Below are 27,897 nucleotides of genomic sequence, written 5' to 3'. Positions count from 1 at the left end.
ACAAATAAAAGAAACCAGGGACTGTATTCAGACCTAGATACCAGGATGTTAGGTTTAGCTGATGAGAGATCTCTGGGTTAATCACCAGGTATTTGGAGCCAAGTTTATTAGTCTCATTATCTCGTAGCCAAATTAGTAAAGTGACTCTAACTTTCAAAAGAAGCAACCTGATGAGTTCAAGCCCCAAACTTATTCCAAAAGTAGGAGGATGACGGTGGCCCTTCAGCCACTGTAGCATTTCTTCAGTACGGCACTTCACAATCCTCGCTAGCAAGTGAACCAGTGAGAGAAATGAGTGTAATATCATTTCCAGAGAGTTCCTGAGAATGAAAGAAGGCTGGTGGGATCATGTTTCGTAAACCCTTCGTATTTTAAGGGAGGAAAGTGAGTATAAACCAATTCTTGTGGAGTTTGTATAAAAACGTGAGCTGCTGAGCTGAGGTGCTTCTTGGTGAAACTAGCAGGATAAGTCCCACATGTTAGTTACCTCAGGCCACCTTGTTGTCCAAATCCTTTTTCTGTGGGAGCTTCCAGTGTAGTCCCCTATAACTCCCAAGAATGACAAACCAAAGAATGATTCCTCCAAAGTTCACCCTAGGGAATTAATGAGCTTTGAAGAACAGAGCCCAGATCAGGAGTCACCGACAGGACAGTGGGTGGTCCCACAGCAGCCACATTGGCAAGCTTTCATCCAGCATAGTTGTTGACTTCTTCATAGATAAAAGATAGACGCCCGACACCTGATCCTCCCAAGCCCATAAACTCTAGTGCCTCCCCGAGGCCATGTGCGAATTGGACAGAATTGCAAACAAATGGCTGTGAAAAGCAGTGGATTCTGAACTGAAGGCCTAATGACTTTCCCAACTCCTCCTGCTGTAAGGCAGCATCAACAGTCCAGGGGCCCAGCTGTAAGGGTCAAGCAAGCAGACTCAGCTGACCTAAGGAGGTGGCGGTGTTTTTGCTGGGAGCATGGTGCTGATCAACATGCCTGGAGTAAAATTAACCAGGAAGTGAATTTAAAAACACAAGCATTCAGTTCACAAATTACCATGACACTGCTGATCAGTTTATATTTTTTTAATTATTTCAGAAACTTAACCATGAACAAAGCTTCCTGTCCATTCTTCCTGGCCATTCCAAGAATTTTGATTCATTCCTGAGTTTTTGATCACCATGGTCTGTTGTGAAGATTACTTACTTGGTGCCTTCAATTCTGATGTTCTCTCATTACATTTCTACTAATACTTCTGCCTGTTAGAGAGACCTACAATCACTAGCCCTTAGAACAATTATGGAGGAATGTCGGCCTAGTTGGACTACATTTCCCAGCATCCTTTGCATCCACATGTCCTGTCCTCACAGCTTAAGTGAAAGGTTCCATTTGTGCTAAGTCAGCCAGTAAGTAAATGGGGCTTCACCCTAGTTGCTTTGCACTTTGTTGTTGGAACACAGCAGAAACAAGCAGAGGCCCTAGGGAAAATGCAGAACCACTTAATGGAAAGAGCCGAGTTCCTTAATTACCAGCGAAGAAGAAAATCCTCTATCACCCAGGAACATCCCCACTAAAATGTTGACCAAAGTTAAAAACAAACTTTTTGGTACTATGTCCCTGGATTTTGGGAGTTGATTTGTTACAAGTGTTAGCATTACCTTAGGAATACATAATTTATCAAACAATGCTATGTTATTGTTGATAAAGTATAACTCCCTCAACCTGTTACCTCCCTTACTCTCCCCACCCCCCAAAGGCAATGCTGCTAGACAAAAACAAATTGAAAATATCTTACTAGCATTATAAATCCTAGACTTCTACTTTAATTTCAATGCCTTCTTTGACCTAACTGTTTTATAGAACAATAGCTCATATGTCACTTTTCTTTTAAATACATCCTAGGCACATATTCCTTCTCTTCAAAATCCTTTGCTATGTTCCCACATTGAAACACTATCTACTTCTAGAAGGACACATTACTGCAGTGTAACTTTCATTCACATGTCTGTGTACTGACCCATGATTGTTCACGTTATGAAGTAATGGGCTCGGATCTGGGGTCATGAACAAAACAAACAATCATCTCAGAAGAGTTTATCACACCCTCTGGAAAGAGCATGTCACGTACTGGAGGAATGCGTGTGAACCAGTATCAGCACTTACCTCTGCGCAGAAGGGTTATGGGTGAATGTTTTCATATTCAGTTCTATAATATCAGAGGTCTCCCTAATTTCCAAGGATATATTCATAATTAGAAAATGAAAATAAATTACTCAAACATCCAGCTTTTAGTTCATATGGTCTATTCCATTATAAGGAATTTTGGATGATATAAAATATTTGGGCCTAGAGAACTCAAGTGTCAGGCTTCTTTCTTGGAGAAGCCTGCTGCTTCTTTGACCTGTAGGAAACTATTTTGAACATACACATATATTAATCAGTACTGTGTCACAGCTGATATTTTAGTTGGAACACGAACTTAAAAAGAGTCAGAGACAGATGCGCTTAACCTAAACTGCTGAATTTCAACTAAAATAAACTCCCATGTACGGCATGAAAGTTACATCTAAGTGGATTGGGTAAAACTTCTCGTTTACTGAGTCCTGGGCATCCTTAGAGCGATATATATCAAAAGAAGAAAAAAATTGCTTTAGTGGTGTCTTTTGCTAGATAAGGTCGAAGAATGAGGAGTCATTTCTAGGATTTAGTGTGTACATGGAGTCGAGGACAACTTTGTGGAGTTGGACCTCCTTACATTTTTATGTGGGCTCCATGCTGCCAGTAATTAAAATTCAGGAGGTTGTCTGGGACAAATCTTCCCAGCAAAACCCTGGTCTGTCCCATTAGTTCCAGCCTATTCTGTGTGTATTCTTAGGTTAGTAATAGGGTGAAGCTTCTAATGGCTCTATCAGCTCATACTTGGAAGCTATATTGACTCGACTGTCCTGGAGAGAGGTATCTTTTGTCAATAATTGAGGTCTCATATGACAAAAATCAAGGCTGATACTTGCTGAAGAAAGTGGAGAAGAATGTGTTTCCCAGGTTGTTATTGAAGTTAGTTCCCTGAAGTTGTTAAGACCAAGCTCCCTGTTTCCTTGCTGGCTCTTCGGGTTGTTTCTGATTCTTTCCATGTGATCCCCACCTCTACCCCCCCCACACACCCTCAAACACCAACCACCCCACACCCCATACCCCCACACCCCTGCACCCCAACCACCTCATACCCCCATAACCCCCACTGCTCTGTGTAACAAGTTGAGTTCCTCCCATACTTTTAATCTCTCTCACCTGCTGCATCTGACTTTCTTCTGCCTTTAGCTACAGGATGCTTGGTTTAAGGCCTCTGTGGTTATTATATGGAGTTCATGTGGCTTGTCAAGAGAATCTATTTTAAGCTCTATAGCTTTCTATTTTCAAAATTCCCCTTGCTGTATATGGCATGACATATCCTCAGGCCACCAAACATAAATTGTGGTATTTCTTACAACAGTTTCTGTTTTGTGAGACTCTATACCTGATGAGGATGGGCTGTTTTCTTTCTAGGACATTCACTTGGCCAGAAGATTGTATGACATGGCTGCCCAGACAAGCCCAGATGCTCACATACCTGTGTTCTTTGCCCTTATGAAACTGGAAACTATGCATTTGCTCCGAGATATCCTGTTTTTTAATGTAAGTTTGTCTCAAATAAGAGTCTCAGAAACTCTGAAAACTACAAGAAACTTGGGACAAAGTGGTGAGGATTACCATGGGAGTTAACTTTTCTTTGATAAGTAGAATGCAGAATCTTGTACTTACCACACAGCAATTCTTGCTTGCTGAGTATGTGTTGACACTGTGTAGTACAACCAGTAAATTAATTCAGCAGACACTCTTTCCAACACACTCTATGCTCAAAGCCTTAAGCAGAGATGAGCTATATATACTTGTTCAAAACATAGCTCTTGCCATCAAAATCTGAGACTAGTAAGCAGATGGCCGGTGGCAAGTGACACCACAAAGAGCTGTATTTCTTAAAAGCAGAAATTAAGTTTTTGTGGAGACAGGTCCTTATGACACAGTCAAGGCTAAACGGGAAGTCTTTGTGTAACCCAGGCTGACCTCAAATTTGAGACCCTTCGGCCTTAGCCTTCCAGGCATAGAGATTATAGGCAAGTGCCACCATGTCCAACTAAATTTTGTACTCGAGACTTGAGTTGATAATTAGGCCCATGTGTGGGCTCTACCCTAAAAATGCATCCCATCTTCTAAGATGGAAGGGGGCGGGGAGGCATGACTTTTGGGTAGGAGGGTGGTGGTGAGTTTGTGAGGAGAAATGGTTCTGACCACTGTGAGATGCTAGAATTGCTTTTTTTTTTTTTTTGACTGAATGCCTCTTGCCAGCAGTTTACCACGAAATGGAAATGGCTGAAACTGGACAGCACCGTTGGACCATACTGGGATTTATTGGTGATTGGCCTAATTGTTGCCATGCTGATCTTCCTGCTTAGAAATCGCCATAGGTAGGCTCTAGACCATCAGATAACCTACTTACAGGTTCATGCCAAGCTATCCTCACCAAATAAAGAATTTCCTCATCCAAATCGAGTCTCTGCAGGTTTCCCACACAGGCTGTGATGGAGAGTGAACAAAGTTTAAGAACTACCCTAAAGAAGCAACTCCAGACTTCCTGCTTGGTTTAGGGACCACAGGAGGATGCTGAGGACAGGTCATCTAAGACATCGCCACAAATCTGTCATCTTGGTGATCTAAGTCCTGACCTCAATAAAGGTCACCATCTTTGGGGTATAACAAAGGTACTGTGCCCTTTGAGGGAATAAACTACTTGTCTTGGCTCTAGAAAACATTCTGAAGTGAACAAAAGGGTGAGTTCAAGATGGGACTATAGATACCTGAGAAGATGACAAATAGATATTGCACAAATAGATTCCCCAGGGATGATCGTGGGAGCAAACCAAAGTTCTGATGAGCACAGTACTTTACTGCAGGTCGTAGTCTAGCTTTTCTAGCTCCCAACAGGCAAGTCAGGGGCCCAAGATCAAGCAGAGGGAATTAATGGATGAGGAAAAGCAACAGGCCCGTGACCTATGTCACGGTTAGGCTTGAATCCTAGATCTATAATTCTCTATCTCTTTTGAACTCTTTGGCTTCAGTTTCCTGATCTGAAAGACAAGGAACAAACAAGCAAGCAAACAACCCTGTCTCAGATATCTGGCATGAGGATTAAATGAAATAATGTCTGCACGTAGTGTAGCAATGTCCTGGACCTAGGGGTTAAATCATAAATGGTAGTATTGGGGGCTGGAGAAATGGCTCAACAGTTAAGGACACTTGGCTGCTCTTCTAGAGGACCCTGGTTTGATTTCAAGCAGCGTGGCAGCTTACAAGTATCTGTAACTCTAGTCCCAGGATATCTGATGCCCTGTTTTGGCTTCCCTGGGCACAGCATGTACATGGTGCAAAGATATATAAGCAGACAACACACATACACAAAGGCAGCTTTAAAAATAAACACAGAAGTTGGTAGCTTTCAATATAAACTCATGGTGAAGAAGCCAGGCATACTGGTATGCACCTGTAATCATAGCACTTTGGGAAGCTGAGGCACTTAAGCTGTCAATCTGGTAAAAACAGTGAGTTCAAGGCCCTCTTCAACAACATAAGGAGAGCCTATCCGAAAATGCAAGAGTAAACACAAGCCCTCAAATGATTTGGAATGGGGTGAGAGAGAGCTGAGTTGATATTTGACATGGTTTCTGTGCCTTGTCACTGTCCAGCCAAAATGCTGAGTGCCAATATGAAAAGATACATTTTGGTACTTTATGATCCAACACACAGCAAGAATTTCCTGTTGTTGGTTTCAATGATGTATCAAACAGTAGTAAGAGAACCTAGAAGAACTTGGAAAGCAGGTTTTAAAACCATCACATTCCCGTGTCATCGAAATGACCATTTCTGGGCCTCTTCTCACTGAGGCCAACTCAAAACGACAAACTAAGGGACGAAGCTTCCCTCTGGAAAACCGCTGACATGTTCCCCTTATGACAAATAGTATTCTGTCCTATTCTTTACATTATTTAGCAGAGAGCACAGAGAACCACAGAAAGACTCAATGGAATCCAAGAGAAATGTAACAACATTCGATTACAATCTTCCTACCAGCAGGCAAACCAGGCAAGGATGATGACTACAGAGCAAGCTAAAGTTATCTTAGTGTCCAGAAAACAAAAGATTCACTTTGCTATATCAATCATATAGGACTGCTGGGACCTGGCTCCTGAGAATCAGCCAACCAAAGTAGATACCACCACAGCCAGCATAAAAGGAGCTGAGACTTGGCCAGTGTGCTGGCTCAGGGTGACTGAGAGTGAGGCCAAGGAGCTTACACAAAGATCTCAAGCCAAGCAGTGGTGAGAAAGACAGGCCCCACTTCTGAGAGTCACAAACATTTCAAACCTAATCCATTTCTTTTGATTTAGGTTCCCCCAACAAGCTAACCAGGGATCCCAGTGTAAATAGTTTATCTGGTGGGACCTCAAGATAAACAGTCAAGAAGGAAGCATGAGGGTGGGAATCAATGGTTACTACCTCAGGTCCCTGGCGCTTAGGGCAGATTTCTGGTAGTCTGGATGGAACATGAACTTTCTAGATATTCTCCCGGTGGAACAAAGAAGACAGGCTACCCTAAATCCAAGACATCATGACTGATGGGTCATTTGTGGGACATTATTGTATGAGCTTCCACTCAGACACAGATGGTGCCTTAGACGAACCTTTGGGCCAATAGGTTGCTGGTAGTCAAAGGTATCAATTTCAACTTCAAAGAACCGGAAAGCCAGAGTCAGGACAGCTGTTTTCTGCACTTTTCATTCCTTCAGTGCAATGACCCGCTGAGCATTCACTCTGTCCCAGGTACCCCGCCAAGAACTTGAGAAGTCACTAAGAATCCTGTGTGGTCTTCATCCTCAGGAAGTTTGCTATGTATAATGTAAGAGAGGGAAGACCTGGCTGTCAGTGACTAACGTGTCCTTGGGTTAGTTGCCTTCGTCCTCCCAATCTCTGAGGTTGATTTTGTTTTTACCTTCCAGTATTGTGGATGTGTAGAATGGTAATCAGCTTTCTTTCTCAAACAGTACAGAATCCGTAGCTGCAGGGCTGGAGTCAGCACGGCTCTATGACGCTGCCTGAGGAGTTATTTTACGCAGACGATCTCAGGATTCCTAACTTCATAGAAAAGAATTTTGGAAGGAGCCAGCATGAAGTGGCACTGGAATTTATTAAAAGAGATTTTTTAACATCAATTTAAGTGTAGGAGTTAAGAGTGTAGACATGAGCTTCTCAAGAAAGAGGTGCTTATACAGACACATGGTTTTGGTGGATTCTCAGTTCCTATCTTTGAAAGGTTACTAAGATTTAAATGGGATCACGAGATCCTTCCTGGGATATATTTGATAGGATCATTGCTGGTAAGTGTTTTGTAGATCCCTGGGTTCATAGGAAAGGGCTTTTATTGTAAACAAAAGTCCTGTGAGATTCCTCAAAAATATTAGAAAAAGGAGTAATTGCCGCATACACTTGGGCCTTAGCATGGTTTATTGTTATTTTAACATTATTAACTTGAAAAGATCTCTACAGAAGAATCTTTTCCACACATAAAAAACCTTCAGAGGAAATGTTGCTAATTGTGCTGAAATTCTTGATTTTCAGCTGGTGAGAGATCTCCTTTCCCTCCCCAAGTCTCCTTAATTTCCCCTCTTTCTATGTCATAGTATCAGCAGAGGCTGTTGACAGCAGAACTGCTATGCCCTGAAGCTGCCCAGTGAACACATTATGCCTCTAGAGGAAACGCAGGGCCCTGCAGAATGACTGATATGAGCAGTGTGTGGAGAACTAAATGCAGCTAGTCTTCCAGAGCCTGGGACCTAACAGAAGCGGGCAGGAGTGGTGGCGAATGGTCAGCTCCACCCTATTAGCTTCACTTTCTTCATCCCTCCCCACCCTTGCCTCTTCTGTGGTGGACGGGTGCAGGTGTGGTGACAGGATGGTCTAAGGATGGGAACTGTTTTACTAAACTGTAGAGGAGCCTCGTGGCATGGGAGCCTGCCATCTTGGCTCTCACGATTCTCTACCAGGAACTTACTGTCTTTCTTGGGCCTCAACCAAACCAAGACTCAAAATGTCCTGCTGCATTGGCCCAGATGTCCTTAATGAGTGTCCTTGAAAATTTCAGACTGAGATGTGAGCTGTAAGCTGAACAATACTGAACGGCTCTGATCTTAGAAACACTGAGAACAATGGTAGAGTTGTGGTCATTTCACCTCTCCATTTTCCAGTTTGCTTAGGAACATGAGGAATGTTGGATGAGCTTACAAAGCTAGCATGCATGTGTACACTTCACCTCTGAATGGGGAAGGCCTCCCTACTCATGGGAGGTGGAGAGGCAACTCTATTGAAGTCCAAAGAACTGGTGTTTGTATACCAACTAAAAATGTGACTAAGTTTATAATGGTTCACATTCGCAAAAGAAATATGAGGTATCAGGGAATCCCATATATATATATATATATATATATATATATATATATATATATATATACATGTGTGTGTGTATGTGTGTGTGTGTGTGTGTTATAAGTAACCACTGGAGAGTTCAGAAATAATGAGGCAGAGTTGGGGAGGGTCATCGGGTTTAATGCTGAGTTTTACTTCCTGAGGAGTCACAAGTTTTTCCTACCAGTTCTGACTTCCATTCTTGCCTTGATTGACCAGAATAAATTATTTTCCCCACAGGGTATTTTGCTTATACATGATACACACACACACACACACACACACAGAGAGAGAGAGAGAGAGAGAGAGAGAGAGAGAGAGAGAGAGAGAGACTACTCACCTCCTCTAGACACATTAAAAAAATGTATCAACCCACATTAAAAATAAATGTGCTGTTCTAACAATAGTTTGTCACTAACAAGAAAAAGCATGGAACTAAAAATATCAATTTCAGTGGCAGTAAGGAGGGACACATCAGGTGCTGGTGGCCTTTCCAGAGGCACACACTTGGAGGCCTCAATAACTTCTCTGGGGAAACCAGAATGAAATGACTTGAGCATTCTGCACAGAAATACTCCCTGGCTCAGAGAGGAGATAAGCAGCCTTCCTACTCCTTTCTTATCTCTGTTCTTTGCTCCTCTCTTTGTTTCTCCCTCCCTGCCTTCCTTCCTTCATCATTTTAAGACAGAATATAGCTGTGTTTCCCAAGCTGACCTAGTGGTCTATGCCTCGGCCTCTGAAGGGCTGGGTTTACAGCAATGTGTCACTGTCTCCATCTCTTCTCTCATTCTATCCTCTCATGTTGTCATCAAAACTACTTTTCCCATTTAGTGCCATGATTTTCACTTTCAAAGGTATTAAAATGAGTAAAAATTAAACTTTACAACTTTGGAAAAATCTTTTCTTTAAAAAAAAAATCACATTTGACTCACCTTAAAGTAAATAACCAAAATACAAAAGAAAAATTTAAAAAGGAAGAAAGGAAGGGAAAAAAGCATCATTAATTTTTGTCACTTGATTCGTTCATAATTCAGAATGGAGTGTGCAGTCTTGATGGTGACCAAATACTACTGACCATGGTGATCTGTGAGCTCCATAGACTTTCCCCCATTTTCTCCTCCACTGCCACTTTGAATAAACGAGCTTCCTGTTCCAGACGGGAGGTGTCTGAAGCATGGAATCCTTAGCCAGCTGTCCTCACTCACTCGGCACAGCCCAGCATCATCCTGGCAGCTCCTCCCATGCTGGGCTTTGTCTTCCACACTCATGCTCCTCTACCTGAGTAGGAGCTCTCTGCTGTGGAAGCACAAGTGGTCCCAAGAAGAGCAGACCAGAAGTGGCGGGGAGTTGACACTCCTAGAAATAATCCCCAACCAAGAAGGGACAGGACAGGAACTCCTCACTTCCCTGTTGCTCAGTGGGCTGTTTCACAGAGTATTTCTGTAAAACATTGACTGAGATGCTGCAGCCTCCTCATTAACACATTGTTAATGGCTACCTCACCTTCCACGCCCTCCCTCTCCCTCCCCCTCCCTCTCCAAATAAACTAACTGGCATTCAAATCTTTGTCTCTGGCTGTGGCTTGTGGAAAACATAAACCAAGACATATCTTAAGGAAGGGAATATCAAACATCTCAGAAGGCATTGAGATAATTGCCTGAGTTGGGAAGAAGATCTGTTTATATATGTACCACAACACACATTCTTGTGGGAGCAGAGAGCAGTTTTGATTGGCTCACCATTGGATTTGTAGCATCCCAGAATGTGCCTGCATATAATTGGTCTCAAAACGTAAGTAGGATTCCTAGCTGGCTTCTAAGGTCTTTCGAATATTAATACGTTATTACAAATAATATCAAAGGAAAAATGGGATTATGAAAGTGGAGGATGAAATAAAATAAGTAAAATAAGTTCTGTTTTCCTTTACCCACAGAACACTCCTGATACTGATTGTGTGGGAGGATTTTCCATAGCAACGAATTCTTCATCACTAGGTGCTCTAAGATTCCACTCAATTCTGACAGAATCTACCCAGAGTTATCTTGTCACTCTATGAATTGAAGGACACAGTCCCACAGGACTGCCCTGCCCACCACATCTCACACCAGTCACGCTCCCTGCATGTTTGTCCAACCTGACTACACATCAGGGCTTCTCACAAGTGTTTTTAAATGGCTTAGAAAAGTCAGTGAAGCATTTGCTTGCCAGTTCATTAAGGTATACTTTTGAAGATTCTTCTAGACATCAGCATCTAGAATTACAGTCATCCCAAACCAGATACCTAGACCCCGGTGTAAACACACAATAACAGCCAAAACAATATCTCCCCAGTAGTTCCCAGCAACTCTACCTCAGTAGGCCCTGAGAAATGCAATATAGCTGAACCACCAAGACACAGACATTAAAATAGTCATGTGGCTGGGCAGTGGTGGTGCATGTCTTTAGTCCCAGCACTTGGGAGGCAGAGGCAGAGGGATATCTTGAGTTTGAGGCCAGCCTGGTCTCTAGAGTGAGTTCCAGGACAGCCAGGGCTACACAAACCCTGTCTTGAAAAAGCACACACACACACACACACACAAATAGCCATTGTGAATATTATAGAGGTCTTTAAATGGAAAAAATATGTAAAAGTTCAAGACCTGAAAATGGAAATAGAATCAATAAAGAAAACCCAAACTAAGAAAAATATGGAAATGAAAATTTTAGGAGCTTGAGCAAAACCTCAGAGCTGTCTCACCAATAGAATACAAGCAATAAAAAGAGAAAATCTCAGTCATTAAAAACAAGACAGAAGATGGATACCTTGCTCAAAGAAAATGTTAAATCTAAAAATTTATAGACATGAAACATCCAGGAAATCTGGGACACTATAAAAAAGACCAAATAACAGGAATAGAGGGAAGAGAAGAAGCCCAGGTCAAAAGCATAGAAATATTTTTCAACAAAATCATAGAAGAAAATGTTTCTAACCTAAAGAAGAAAATGCTGATCAAAGCATAAGTAGTATACAGAACATCAGAAAAGAAGGTCCCCTTACCACAAAATAAATACTAAACATAAAAGAGGTTCAAGAGAAAAATACCAAGTCATATATAAAATCAGTCCTATTAGAATAACACCCAACTTGTCAATTCTTAAGGCCTGAACAGATTTTTAAGAGAGTACAAATGCCAGCCCAGAATGCTATACCTGGCAAAACGTTCAAACACCATAGATGGAGAAAGAAAGACGTTTCACAATAAAGCAAATTTAAGCAGTATGTATCTACAGATCTAGGCCTACAGAAGATGCTAGAAGGAAAACTTCAACCTGAAGAGACCAGCCATACACAAAAAAACACAAGGGATTAATCTCAGAACACAGAATCAAAAAAAAAAGAAACCAGGAAGATGACACTCCACAAGAACATAATAAAAGGAATCAACAAACACTCATTGATAACTCTCAATATCAATAGTCTCAATACTCTCCAATTAAAAGACACAGATACAAGGTTCCCAATGGAGGAGCTAGAGAAAGGACCCAAGGAGCTGAAGGAACTTGGAGGCCCAAAGGAGGAACAACAATATGAACCAACCAATACCCCTAGAACTCCCAGGAAATAAACTACCAACGAAAGAGTATACATGGAGGAACCCATGACTCCAGCTGCATATGTAGCAGAGGCCTTGTTGGACATCAAAGGGAGGAGAGGACCTTGCTTGGTTCTGAGAAGGCTCAGTGCCTCAGAGTAGGGGAATGCCAGGTCAGGAAAGTAGGGGTGGGGGCTGGTAAGCAGGGGGAAGGGATGGGGGTTTTTGGAAAGGAGATGAGGCTAGGGGACAACATCTGACATGTAAATAAAGAAAATATTCAATTAAAAAAGAGACAGATGAACAGAATGGATGTAAAAACAGAATTCATCCTTCTGCTGCATCCAAGAAATACACTTTAACATCAAGGACAGACATTACTACAGCTTAAATCATATATCGACCCTCACACAATAAAAGCAGGTGAATTTGATAGCTCTTGCCATCTAACTCTTGCCAATAGGCAAAACAAAACAAAACAAAAACAAAAGCCAAAACTAAACAGAGAATGTTGGAGCTAAATGTCACATAAATCCAATGGACATAACAGATATTTACAGAACATTTCAGTCAAACACAAAAGAATATACCTTTCTTTTTTAGCAATTCATAGAACTTTCTCCAAAATTGACCACAAAAAAATCTCAACAGATAGCATAGAATTGGCAGAATACCCTCCATTCTATCTGGTCACCACAGATTAAAGTTGCATATTGGCAACAAAAACAGCAGAAAGCTTACAAACTCATGGAAACTGAATAACTGACTACTAAATGAAAACAATTTAATTTAGAATTAATTAGAATTAATTTAGAATTAAATGAAAATGAATACACAGCATGCCACATGGATATGATAAAGTAAAGGTGGTTCTAAAAGGAGAGTTCATAGCACTAAGTGTCCACATTTAAGAGCAGGAGGGGGGCATATCTTATGCTAGTAACTCAGCAGCACCCCTGAAAGCTCTAGAACTAAAGGGAGAAATCATACCCACAAGAAGGAGATGGCAAGAAATAACCAAAGTCGGAGCGAACTCAATAAAGTAGACACAAAGAAACAAAACCATACAAACAATCTATGAAACCAAAGTTGGTGCTTTGAGAAAATCACTAAGATTGATAAATCCTTAGCCAAGTTAACTAAACAGAAGAGAGAGGATGCAAATTAACAAAAGTAGAAATGAAAAGGGTGATGTAAGAAGGCACGGAGGAAAGCTTGAAAATCATGAGGACATAGTTAAAACCTTGTAATTCACCAAATCGGAAAATCTAAAAGAAATACATAATTTTCTCAATATATATCCCTTACCATAGTAAAATCAAGATCAGATAATTTTACCAGACCTATAACTCCTAGTGAAATAGAAGCAGCCATTAAAAGTGCCCCTCCTCCAAACAACTCAGGGCCAGATGGTTTTAGCACAAAATTCTACCAAACTTTCAAAGAAGAATCAAGCCCAATACTCCTCAAAACTTCCACAAAATAGAAACAGAAGAAACATTGTTTCATTCATTTTATGAGACCCCAATGACTCTGACACCTAAACTATATAATGACTAACCAAAGGAAGAAAATTACAGACCAGTTTCCTTAACAAACATAAATGCAAAAGTTTGCAATAAAATACTTGCCAACGGAACACAAAAACACATCAAAACATTATCCACCATGATCAAGTAAGCTTCATTCCAGAGATACAAGAATGGTTGGATATACATTAAGCAACAACTGTAATCTTCAATATAAATAAACTGAAAGAGAAAAAGACATGGTCATCTCATTAGATGCAGAAAAAGCTTTTGACAAAATCCAGTATTCTCTGGGGGAGGCAAGTGGGGCTTCCGGGCAGCCAGCGGGGAGAAGTCCATGTGCTCTGGTGAATCCAGCAGGCCCCAGCGGGAGCCTTCAGGCACCTGCTTTGGGATCTGAACAGCCTGGGACACAGCGCTCAGTCTCCAGGAAGTGCAGGAGACCTGGTGTGCACCCAGAGGCAGTCTGGGAACTCACAGCACAGCTCTTTCCTGTGGCACAGAGCTTAGGCTTCAGTCCTGAGGACTCTGGCAGTGGCCCTCAGGCCTCTCCACTTCCAGATCCAGATCAGCCTGAGCTGCAGCACCACATCTCCAGGTCCTGAAAGAGGCAAGTGGGGCTTCCGGGCAGCCAGTGGGGAGAAGTCAGTGTGCTCCAGTGAATCCAGTGGGGCCCAGCAGGAGCCTTCAGGTGTCTGCTTCAGGACCTGAACAGCCTGGACAACAACACCCTGCAGTGCAGGAGGTAAGCTGTGCACCAGAGGCCACCTGGGAAGGGGCAGCTTGCACTGGTGAGTCCAGCATTGACAACACCAACTAACACCAGTGAGAACTAGATGGCAAAAGGCAGACGCAGGAACATCACTAACAGAAATCAAGGCAACATGGCAACATCTGAACCCAATTCTCCTTTACCAGCATGTCCTGGATACCCCATCACACCAGTAAAACAAGATTTGGATTTAAAATCACTGGTCATGTTGCTGGTACAGAAACACATGAAGGACATACTTAAAGAAATTCAGGAGAAAATGGATCAAAAGTTAGAAGCTCTTGCAAGGGAAACACAAAAATCATTGAAAGAAATCCAGGAGAATACAAAAGCCAATCATGAGGAAACACAAAAAACACTTAAAGAAATACAGAAGAACTTTGGTCAACAGGCTGAGGTCATGAAAGAGGAAACACAAAAATCTCTTAAAGAATTACAGGAAAGCACAAACAAGCAAGTGAAGGAGCTAAGCAAAACCATCCAGGATCTAAAATCAGAAGTAGAAACAACTAAGAAAACTCAAAGGGAGACAACTTTGGAGATAGAAAGCCTTGGGAAGAAATCAGGGGACATAGATGCAAATATCAACAACAGAATACAAGAGATAGAAGAAAGAATCTCAGACGCTGAAGATACCATAGAAACCATGGACTCAACAGTTAAAGAAAATGCAAAAAGCAAAAAGCTTGTAACCCAAAATATCCAGGAAATCCAGGACACAATGAGAAGACCAAACCTAAGGATTATAGGCATAGATGAGAGTGAAGATTTACAACTTAAAGGGCCAGCAAATATCTTCAATAAAATTATGGAAGAAAACTTCCCTAACCTAAAGAGAGAGATGCCCATGAATATACAAGAAGCCTACAGAACTCCAAACAGACTGGACCAGAACAGAAATACTTCCCGTCACATAATAATCAAAACACCAAATGTACTAAACAAAGAAAGAATATTAAAGGCAGTAAGAGAAAAAGGCCAAGTAACATATAAAGGAAGACCTATCAGAATCACAGCAGACTTTTCACCCGAGACTACAAAGGCTAGAAGATCCTGGGCTGATCTCATGCAGACTCTAAGAGAACACAAATGCCAGCCAAAACTACTATATCCAGCAAAACTCTCAATCACCATAGATGGAGAAACTAAGATATTCCATGACAAAATCAAGTTTACCCAATATCTATCCACAAACCCAGCCCTACAAAGGATAATAGGAGGAAAACACCAATACAAGGAGGGAAACTTCACCCTGGAAAAAGCAAGATAGTAACCTTTCATCAAACCCAAAAGAAGTTAACCAATCAAATTTAAAAAATAATGTCAAAAATGACAGGAAGTAACAATCACTATTCCTTAATATCTCTTAATATCAATGAACTCAATGCCCCAATAAAAAGACATAGACTAACTGACTGGATACGTAAACAGAACCCTACATTTTGCTGCTTACAGGAAACACACCTAAGGGTCAAAGACAAACACTACCTTAGAGTAAAAGGCTGGAAGACAATTTTACAAGCAAATGGTCTCAGGAAACAAGATGGAATAGCCATTTTAATATCAGATAAAATTGACTTTCAACCCAAAGTCATCAAAAGAGACTCTGAGGGACACTTCTTGCTGGTCAAAGGAAAAATACAACAAGAAGAACTCTCAATCCTGAACATCTATGCTCCAAATGCAAGGGCACCCTCTTTCGTAAAAGAAACTTTATTAAAGCTCAAAGCACACATTGCACCTAACACAATAATTGTGGGTGACTTCAACACTGCACTTTCCTCAATGGACCGATCAGGAAAACAGAAACTAAACAGGGACACAATGAAACTAATTGAAGCTTTGGACTAATTCGATTTAACAGATATATATATAGAACATTCTATCCTAAAGCAAAAGAATATACCTTTTTTCTCAGCACCTCATGGTACCTTCTCCAAAATCGACCATATAATTGGTCACAAGACAGACCTCAACAAATATAAGAAGATCGAACTAATCCCATGCCTCCTATCAGATCACTATGGAGTAAAAGTGGTCTTCAATAGCAACAAAAACAACAGAAAAGCCACATACACGTGGAAATTGAACAATATTCTACTCAATGATACCTTGGTCAAGGAAGAAATAAAGAAAGAAATTAAAGACTTTTTAGAACACAATGAAAATGAAGACACAACATACCCAAATCTATGGGACACAATGAAAGCAGTGCTAAGAGGAAAACTCATAGCCCTGAGTGCCTCCAAAAAGAAAATGGAGAGAGCATACACTACCAGCTTAATGACACACCTGAAAGCCCTGGAACAAAAAGAAGCTATTTCACACAGGAGGAGTAGAAGGCAGGAAATCATCAAACTCAGGGCTGAAATCAATCAAGTAGAAACAAAGAGAACCATACAAAGAATCAACAAAACCAGGAGCTGGTTCTTTGAGAAAATCAACAAGATAGATAAACCCTTAGCCAGACTGACCAAAGGGCACAGAGAAAGTATCCAAATTAACAAACTTAGAACTGAAAAGGGAGATATAACAACAGAAACTGAGGAAATCCAAAAAATCATCAGATCCTACTACAAGAGGCTGTACTCAACACAACTGGAGAATTTGGAGGAAATGGACAATTTCCTTGACAGATACCAAATACCAAAATTAAATCAAGACCAAATAGATCATCTAAACAGTCCCATAATGCCTAAAGAAATTGAAGGAGTCATAGAAAGTCTTCCAACCAAAAAAAGCACAGGACCAGATGGTTTCAGTGCAGAATTCTATCAGACCTTCAAAGAAGAGTTAACACCAATACTCTTCAAACTATTCCACAAAATAGAAACAGAAGGAACACTACCCAATTCCTTCTATGAAGCCACAATTACGCTGATACCAAAACCACACAAAGATCCAACAAAGAAAGAGAACTTCAGACCAATTTCCCTTATGAACATCGATGCAAAAGTACTCAATAAAATTCTTGCCAACCGAATCCAAGAACACATCAAAACGATCATCCACCATGATCAACTAGGCTTTATCCCCGGGAATGCAGGGTTGGTTCAATATACGGAAATCCATCAATGCAATCCACTACATAAACAAACTCAAAGAAAAAAACCACATGGTCATTTTATTGGATGCTGAAAAAGCATTTGACAAAATTCAGCATCCTTTCATGCTTAAAGTCTTGGAAAGAACAGGAATTCAAGGCCCATACCTAAACATAGTAAAAGCAATATACAGCAAACCGGTAGCCAGCATCAAACTAAATGGAGAGAAACTTGAAGCAATCCCACTAAAAGCAGGGACTAGACAGGGCTGCCCCCTTTCTCCTTATCTTTTCAATATTGTACTTGAGATACTAGCAATTCGACAACATAAGGAGGTCAAAGGGATACAAATTGGAAAGGAAGAAGTCAAACTATCATTATTTGCAGATGACATGATAGTCTACCTAAGTGACCCAAAAAACTCCACTAGAGAACTCCTACAGCTGATAAACAACTTCAGCAAAGTGGCAGGTTATAAAATCAACTCAAGCAAATCAGTGGCCTTCCTATACTCAAAGGATAAGCAAGCTGAGAAAGAAATTAGGGAAATGACCCCCTTCACAATAGCCACAAACAGTATAAAGAATCTTGGGGTGACTCTTATCAAACATGTGAAAGATCTGTATGACAAGAACTTCAAGACTCTGAAGAAGGAAATGGAAGAAGACCTCAAAAAATGGGAAAACCTCCCATGCTCATGGATCGGTAGAATCAATATAGTTAAAATGGCCATTTTGCCAAAAGCAATATACAGATTCAATGCAATACCCATCAAAATCCCAACTCAATTTTTCACAGAGTTAGAAAGAGCAATTATCAAATTCATCTGGAACAACAAAAAACCCAGGATAGCTAAAACTATTCTCAGCAACAAAAGAAAGTCTGGGGGAATCAGTATCCCTGACCTCAAGCAATACTACAGAGCAATAGTGTTAAAAACTGCATGGTATTGGTACAGTGACAGGCAGGAGGATCAATGGAACAGGATTGAAGATCCAGAAATGAACCCACAAACCTATGGCCACTTGATCCTCAACAAAGAGCCTGAAAACATACAATGGAAAAAAGATAGCCTTTTCAACAAATGGTGCTGGTTCAACTGGAGGTCAGCATGCAGAAGAATGCGAATTGATCCATCCTTGTCTCCTTGTACTAAGCTCAAATCCAAATGGATCAAGGACCTCCACATAAAGCCAGACACTCTGAAGCTAATAGAAAAGAAACTGGGGAAGACCCTTGAGGACATCGGTACAGGGAGAAAGTTTCTGAACAGAACACCAATAGCATGTGCTCTAAGATCAAGAATTGACAAATGGGACCTCATAAAATTACAAAGTTTCTGTAAGGCAAAGGACACCATCAAGAGGACAAATCGGCAACCAACAAATTGGGAAAAGATCTTCACCAATCCTACATCAGATAGAGGGCTAATATCCAATATATATAAAGAACTCAAGAAGTTAGACTCCAGAAAACCAAACAACCCTATTAAAAAATGGGGTACAGAGTTAAACAAAGAATTCTCATCTGAAGAACTTCGGATGGCGGAGAAGCATCTTAAAAAATGCTCAACTTCATTAGTCATTAGGGAAATGCAAATCAAAACAACCCTGAGATTTCACCTTACACCAGTCAGAATGGCTAAGATTAAAAATTCAGGAGATAGCAGGTGTTGGAGAGGGTGTGGAGAAAGAGGAACACTCCTCCACTGCTGGTGGGGTTGCAAATTGGTACAACCACTCTGGAAATCAGTCTGGCAGTTCCTCCGAAAACTGGGCACCTCACTTCCAGAAGATCCTGCTATACTACTCCTGGGCATACACCCAGAGGATTCCCCACCATGTAATAAGGATACATGCTCTACTATGTTCATAGCAGCCCTATTTGTAATTGCCAGATGCTGGAAAGAACCCAGGTATCCCTCAACAGAAGAGTGGATGCAAAAAATGTGGTATATCTACACAATGGAGTACTATTCAGCCATTAGAAACAATGAATTTATGAAATTCTTAGGCAAATTGATGGAGCTAGAGAACATCATACTAAGTGAGGTAACCCAGACTCAAAAGGTGAATCATGGTATACACTCACTAATAAGTGGATATTAACCTAGAAACCTGGAATACCCAAAACATAATCTACACATCAAATGAGGTACAAGAAGAAAGGAAGAGTGGCCCCTTGTTCTGGAAAGACTCAGTGAAGCAGTATTCAGCAAAACCAGAACGGGGAAGTGGGAAGGGGTGGGTGGGAGGACAGGGGGGGAAAGAAGGGGGCTTACGGGACTTTCTGGGAGTGGGGGGGGGCTAGGAAAGGGGAAATCATTTGAAATGTAAATAAAAAATATATCGAATTAAAATAAATAAATGAAAAAAAAGGTAGATGAGGAGAATCAATGTAAAAAAAAATCCAGTACTCATTCAGGATAAAAGTCCTTTAGAGATAAGGGATGCAACGAGTATACCTCAATATAATAAATGCAGTTTACAGCAAGCCCATAGCCAACATCAACTTAAATGGAGAGAAACTCCACAAACAATTCTAGTAAAATCAGGAACAAGTCAGGGTGGTTTACACTTTCTATACCTATTCAGTACAGTACTTGAAGCCTTAACTAGTAGCTCAGTAAGACAACTAAAGGAAGACAACTAGAAAGGAAGATGTCATAGTATCTTTATTTGTACATAAGATAGTGTATATAAGTAACCATAAAAAGTCCACTGGGAAACTTCTACAGCCAATAAACACTTTCAACAAAGTAGCTGGAAACAAAATTAACTCAGAAAAATCAGTAGCCCTCCTATATACAAATGACAAAAAGACTGAAAAAGAAATCAGGAAAACAACACCCTTCACACACACACAAATACAGTATCTTAGAGTAACTCTAACCAAGCAATTGAGAGACTTGTATGATTAAAAACTTTAAGACACTGAAAAAAGAAATCTAAGAAGCTATCATAAAAAGGAAAGATCTTCCATGCTCATAGATCAGTAAGATTAATATAGTAAAAATGGCTATCCTACAATAAGATATCTACAGATTCAATGCAATCCTAATCAAAATTTCAACACAATTCTTTACAGATCTTGACAATTTTCAGCATCATATAGAAACAGAAAAAAAAAACTAGGATAACTAAATCAATTGTGGATAAAAAGAACTTCTGGAGGTATCACCATGCACAATCTTAAATTTTACTACAGAGCTATTGTAATAAGAACAGCATGGAAATGGCACAAAAATAGACATGTTGATTAATGCAATCAAACTGGAGATCAACACACCTATGGATACCTCATTTTATATACAATGGGAACAAAAAGACAACATCTTCAACAAATGCTGCTGGTCAAACTGGATGGCTGTATGTAAAAAATGCAAGTAGATCCATACTTGTCACCCTGCACAAAACTCCACTGCAAATGAATGAAAGATCTCAACATAAGATCAGATACACTTATTCTGATAGAAGAGGACATAGAGAATAGCCTTGAATCCATGAGCACAGAAAAAGACTTTCTGAACAGAACACTGTTAGCACAGGTAGTAAGATCAACCATAAGATATGGGACCTTGTGAAACTGAAAAACTTCTGCAGTGCAAAGGACATCATCATTTAGACAAAATGGCAGGCCATAGAATATGAAAATATTTTTTATCAACTATATCAATTATATCAGATGTATACCTGATAGTGGGTTCATATCATAAATATATAAAGAACTCAAAATTAGATATCAGTAAGCCAAATAATCCAATTTTTAAAAAGTGGGGTATATGGGGCTGGAGAGATGGCTCAGCAGTTAAGAGCACTGACTGCTCTCTTCCAAAGGTCCTGAATTCAAATCTCAGCAACCCATGGTGGCTCACAACCATCCATAACAAGATCTGACACCCTTTTCTTGTGTGTCTGAAGACAGCTACAGTGTACTTACATATAATAAATAAATAAATCATAAGTGGATATTAGCCTGGAAAACTGGAATACCCAAAACATAATCCACACATCAAATGAGGTACAAGAAGAACGGAAGAGTGGCCCCTGGTTCTGGAAAGACTCGGTGTAGCAGTATAAGGCAAAACCAGAACAGGGAAGTGGGAAGGGGTAGGTGGGAGAACAGGGGGAGGGAAGGGGGCTTATGTGATTTTCGGGGAGTGGGGGCTCAGAAAAGGGGAAATCATTTGAAATGTAAATAAATATGTCGAATAAAATAAAAATACACCGAAAAAAATTTTAAAAATCTAATTTAAAAAGTAAAAAAAAAAAAAAGAAAAAGAAAAGCTATTTAATTTGGAGGAAAAATGGGGTATAGCTCTCAACAGAATTTTCAAAAGAAGAAACTCAAATGACTGGGAAACACTCAAAGAAATGTTCAACAAACTTAGCTATCAGGAAATGCAAATCAAAACGACTCTGAGATTTCATCTTATATCTGACCAAGTGTAATTCATAATGACCAAAATTAATAAAATAAATGACAGCTCGTGCTGGCCAGGATATGGAGTAAGAGGAACACGCAGACACTGCTTGTGGAAGCTCAAACCTATACAGCCACTACGGCAAATAAATATGGTAGTTTCTCAAGAAGATAAGACTCGATCTACCTCAAGATCCATCTATACCACTTTGGGCATGTATTCAAAGGATGCTTCATCTTTCACAGAGACATTTGCTCAATCATATTCACTGGTGCTCTATTTGTCATAGCCAGAAATTGGAACAACTCAGATGTTCACTAGTGGATAAAGAAAATGTGATATATTTACACAATGGAATGTTACTCAACCATTAACAGAAATGAAATAATCAAATCCACAGGTAAATTGATGGAACTAAAAAATAATCATCCTGAGGGAGGTAACCCTGGGCCAAGAAATGCAAACATGTTATATATTTGCTTATATGAGTGTGTTAGCTGTTAAGTCAAAGATAAACAAGCTACAATCTGTAGAACCACAGAGATTAGGTACAGAAGAAGGGACAGATATCTCTAGAGAAGGCAAATAAAGTTAGTTATGAATGGATGGGGAGTACTGGAACAAGGTCAAACAGGGAGGGAGGGGCTGAGGATTGTGATATGGGGAGAGAAATCTAAAATCAGAGGCTATTTGAAGGGTCATGTGGAAATCTAATACAGTAGAAGCTTACTGAAATAGATACATATATGAAGGCTATCTAAATGAAATTGCCAAATAACAGGGGAGAGAGAGCCCCAACTGGACATCTCTCATTATCAAATGAAGCTTCAGTACCAGGAATGGATTACACCTAACTGAGCTATTGATCAAAGGGGTCCCATGGGAGCCTCCACACAACCCAGGCTATTGCAAAGGCTACAGACTGCTCTCAATAAACTGACAGTAAGGCCCCGTTGCTGAAAATAACACCAATACAACACATTGAGCTGGTGCCTACATAGAGCTTTTATTTCTATTGGCTAGTGATTTTGGTTCTAGAAGGTACTCTGCATGCCAAAGGAGAAATGTAAAGCCAACCCAGTTATAAAACCATTGATCCACAATAGTATCCTGCATGCAAGACATACTAATGCAATGGTTCCATAAAGCTTTTAGAAGTAACCAACCAACCATCTCCTGTAAGCAAATGGGAATAAATGCAGAGACCCACAGTAAGACAATATGCAGAGAATGAGAGGCCTTGAACACTCATCTGATTTGACTTAAGGTCTACTCCATGAGATGGAACCTATAAGCCAATACTGCTTAGGTGACCAAGAACCTGAAACTAGATAACCCAGGGCCCTAGAGGAAAACTAAATACTACTATTCTACAAAAGAAACATTTAAATAAAATGATTTGTAACAACAATCTGCTCTGCTCATAGAGCAGTATCTTGCTCAGCCATCAGAGAAGCTTCCTCCTCTAAACAGATGGGAATAAATACAGACTCACAGTCAGACAATACACAGAGAATAAGAGGCTTAAAACACTCAGCCCTGAATAGAATATCTCCATCAAATCCCTCCCCTTAGGACTCAGAGAATCCTGGGAAAGATTGTGTGTGTGTGTGTGTGTGTGTGTGTGTGTGTGTGTGTCTGTGACTGTGTGTGTCTGTGTGTATTCGTGTGTCTTGTGTATCTGTTTGTGTGCCTGTGTGTGTCTCTATGTGTACATACATGTATATGCTACACTGTCCAGTTTTATGTTGTTATGCACTTCTTGAATGTTCCCTGTGTCTTTGGGGGTGGAGGAGGGGGTTTTTCTTTTTGTTTGTTGTTTTTCCCTATTGCAATGTATTTGTTTTTATTTTATCTTATTATAATTTTGTTATCATCCCCTCCATTCTTGTTTGCTTTCTAATGAAAGACAGAAGCAGGTAGATCCAGATAATTGGGGAGGTGGGAGGAACTAGGAGAGATAGAGGAAAAAAGCTGTAATCAGAATATAGTGTATGAAAAAAACCTATTTTCAATAAAAAAAAAAAGATCATTCTGGGAAAGGAAGATAATATTGATGAAATAAACAAACTGAAAAAACTATCAGGCTATTGATAACTAAACCACTTACATAAGTTATAATAGAATAAACCATCTAAAATGACCCCGATAACTACCAGAAAACTGATGTTTCAAATCAATGAAGATTGTTTTTTTTTTTCAATTTGTATGGGGTAGCCTGCTAGGAAAAAAAAATCAAAGTTCTACCTCATAAACTTTATTAGATTCTAAAAGAGGCATTGATTTAAACATAATACACTTTAGTAAAGAAACACACACTAAGTTCAAAGACACAAACAGGCTTAAAGATAACATGTTAGAAGAAAATATGATAGTTCAGTGACCAGAGCATGAAATTAGTAGTATAGATATTAGACAAAATACTTTACATTAAGAAAAAGGAATAGTGCATAGCTCAGTCATAAGCAATTGTCTAGCATACACAAGGCTCTGGTTTGACCCCCAGCACTGAACAAAAAGTAACACAGAAAAAGAGGGGCTTTTTATAGCAAAGGTTCAATTTCTTTGGAAGCTATAATACAAACATAAAACATCAATGCATGAAGGAACAGCTGACTGAACTAAACAGAAGACCAGGCAATACTAACTGTTCAATGCTTCCTTTCACTAGCAGATCATAAGGAATGGAAGATTTTAACACTACCAACCAACTAGACATAGCAGGTGTCTGTTAGAACATTCCTCCCAACTACAGAATGCTGTGGAAAATGGTCTGGCATTTCCTCAAAATACTTAATCATATTTCATAGGTATGGGCATTTTGAGGCCATAAAAATGATCTAATATTACATATTAGTAATGGTTCCATGACTCTGAATATACTAAAATCCACTCGATCTTCCCTTCAAAAGGGAAAATTTATGTTATGTAAATTATAGCCCCATTCAAGCTGTTATAAAAAATAAACAGATGGAGCCAATATGACGGCCCTCACATTTCCGAAGGCTTGAGGGAAATGAATGCTATTTTATTGTCTAAACTTTAACTCTTAGATTATAGTCAAAGTGAAGGGATGCTGAAACAACATGGAAAGAACAGGTTACTTCCTTACTCTGTGTAGTACGGACAAGTGGTGCTCAATAATATGTTCCCCCACATTCCCCTAAGCCTGTCAGCCTCCTTGACGACTGTATTGGTCCCATGTGACTAGTTCTAGCCAGTGAACTGTGAAAGTGATATTTGGCACTTCTTGGACGCCAAGGCAATCCAAAGCTATTTATGTTTCCTTAATCTCTCTTTCCCTGCCAAGAACACCTTGGAAACCAAAGGAAACGATGACTGTAGTACCAGACAGAGGGAATATGGCACCAAAGAGAAAATAACAATACTAATTAGCCTGATTAGATAGAATGTTTTTGCACAGAACCATTAGGAATTGCCCACTGGGCTTGCTTGTTGGCTCATACCTATAATCTCAGCACAGTGACTACGGAGGAAGGGACCAGTAAATTGATCAGCTTCACTACATAAGAGTTCAAGGACAGCCTGAGCTAACTAGCATGCTCCTATCTAAAGGAAGCCTAAAGGCTGGGGATTTCCTTGCCCAGCATGTGCTAGGACCTGATTCCAAACCTGAGCATGAGGAGGAGCTGTCTAGAAATAGGGGGGAAGAATTTAAAATGATGTTTAACATCCTAGAATGGGATAGTAATTTGAAAGTGCAATCATTGGAAGTCTTCATTAAGCAAATGTGAGCAGAAAAAAGTGAAGAAACCTATAAATCTACAAAACAGAAGCGAGAGGGGAATTCGTGGAATAGGTGTGTCCAACACTCAAGGTCTATACTACTTCAAACCACAACCAGAAAAAGAATTGCTCAATTTAAAACTCAGCCAACGGCTGTCCATGCTACTGTTTACAGACTCTGTGCATACATACATCACTCATTCTTACAGTGACAGGCAAGAGGCATCATGTTTCTCCGTAAAAGGAGGCAGATGGAGAGGGACTGGTGTGAAAGTGGACAACTGGTGCAATCACAAGCTCACAGCAACTTTGGATGCCTGCAGGAAGTCAAGACGGTCAATACTCCAGCACATGAGACCCAGCCCCAAGCTGGGGAATGACTGACAGAGAGGAGACTGCGAATCAGTTTTCTTTAGGGTCTGGTTCCTGGTAGGTGACCATGCTCCAGTGGATGATCCCACATCTATGCGCTAATAGGACCCAATGAATTATATACATAAAGCAGAACAAAACAGAACACGAAGCTAGGAGGGAAACATGGTGAGGAGGGCTGGGGAGAGCTGGAGAGAAAATGGAGATGAGTACGATCAACATTTATTAGATGCAAGTCTTAGCTTGGGTTTTGCTGGTATGAAACACCATGATCAAATGCACACTGGGGAGAAAAGATTTTTATTTTTTAATTAATTAATTTTTTACACTCCATATTTTATCCCCCTCGTCTGACTGTTCTACATCCCACACCTCCTCCCTACCCCGTCTCCATGTGGATGTCCCCACGCCCCACTGACCTGACCTCTAAACCCCCTGGGGCCTCTAGTCTCTTGAGGGTTAGGTGCATCCTCTCTGAATGAACACAGACCTGGCAGCTCTCCACTGTATGTGTGTTGGGGGCCTCATATCAGCTGGTGCATGCTGCTTGTTTGGTGGTCCAGTGTTTGAGAGATCTCGGGGGTCCAGATTAATTGAGACTGCTGGTCCTCCTATAGGATTGCCCCTCTCCTCAGCTTCTTTCAGCCTTCCCTAATTCAACAACAGGGGTCAGCAGCTTCTGTCCATTGGTTGGGTGCAAATATCTGCATCTGACTCTTTCAGCTGCTTGTTGGGTCTTCCAGAGTGCAGTCATGCTAGGTCCCTTCTTGTGAGTGCTCCATAGCCTCAGTAATATTTTCAGGCCTTGGGACCTCCCTTTAAGCTGGACCCCACTTTGGGCCTGTCACTGGACCTTCTTTTTCTCAGGTTCCTCTCCATTTCCATCCTGTAATTCTTTCAGACAGGAACAATTATGGGTCAGAGTTGTGACTGTGAGATGGTTCCCCTCTCCCTCATTTGATGCCCTGTCTTCCTATTTGGGCTCTATAAGTTCCCTCTCCCTACTGTCAGGCATTTATTTCATCTGAAGTCCCTCCCTTTGAGTCCTGAGTGTCTCTCACCTCCCAGGTCTCTGGTGCATTTTGGAGTGCATTTTGGCTTCAGTTCTTTGCCCCCAGCCAATACCAGATCATGTTCTCATCTCCCCCCATTTCCTCCCCCATCCCTCCATGTCCACCTTCCCTCCCAGCTCCTTCTCTCCCTCCCTCCTTCTCTCCCTCCCTCCTTCCCTCCCTCCCTCCCTCCCCACTTGTGATTGCTTTCTTCTCCCTTCCAAGTGGGACTGAGGTGTCCTCACTTGGGCACTTTAGCTTGTTGACCTTTTGAGTTCTGTGAACTGTATCTTGGGAACACTGCACTTGTTTTTCTATTTTGTTTTGTTTGTTTGTTTGTTTGTTTGTTTGTTTTTATCTAGCATCCACTTATTAGTGAGTACATACCATGAGAAAAGTTTTATTTGACTTATACTTCCACATTGTAGTCCATCACTGAAGGAAGTCAGGACAGAAATCTGGGGGCAGGAGCTGATACAGAGGCCAGGGAAAGGTGCTGCTCATCATGACTTGCTCAGACTGGTTTCTTATAGAATCCAAGACCACCAGCCCAGAGGTGGCCCCACCCACAATGGACTGAACCCTCCCTGATCAATCACTAATTAAGAAAATGACCTACAGGCTTGCCTATAGCCCAATCTTGTGGAAGCCTTTTTTTTAAAATTGTGGTTCCCATCTCTCAGACAACTTTAGCATGGATCAAGTTTTGATATAAAAGCATCCAGCACTCATTGGAATCCTGAGTATCCAATGTAGTTGCCAACCAGCTAATAAAAATGTCTATTGTCTTTAAAAGAAAAAGATAATGAAAAGAGAAAAAGAAAAAGAAACTGTCCTTTTCTTT

General features: G+C 40.6%; 1 protein-coding gene across 1 annotated transcript in view; it reads left to right on the top strand.

Annotated features, from left to right (window-relative positions):
• Positions 1–4,498, top strand: part of Sel1l2 (SEL1L2 adaptor subunit of ERAD E3 ligase) — a 107,098-nt gene extending 102,600 nt beyond the window's left edge. The window contains exons 18-19 of the mRNA XM_052183752.1: positions 3,536–3,664; positions 4,379–4,498. Of these exons, the coding sequence (XP_052039712.1) occupies positions 3,536–3,664; positions 4,379–4,498 (249 nt within the window). The remainder of the gene's footprint in view (positions 1–3,535; positions 3,665–4,378) is intronic.
• The last annotated feature ends 23,399 nt before the right edge of the window (positions 4,499–27,897 follow it).

The sequence above is a fragment of the Apodemus sylvaticus genome, chromosome 5 (genome assembly GCF_947179515.1).
Source record: "Apodemus sylvaticus chromosome 5, mApoSyl1.1, whole genome shotgun sequence".
Taxonomy (NCBI): domain Eukaryota; kingdom Metazoa; phylum Chordata; class Mammalia; order Rodentia; family Muridae; genus Apodemus; species Apodemus sylvaticus.
Note: the sequence above shows the minus strand (reverse complement) of the source record. Positions and strands in the feature narration are given on the sequence as shown.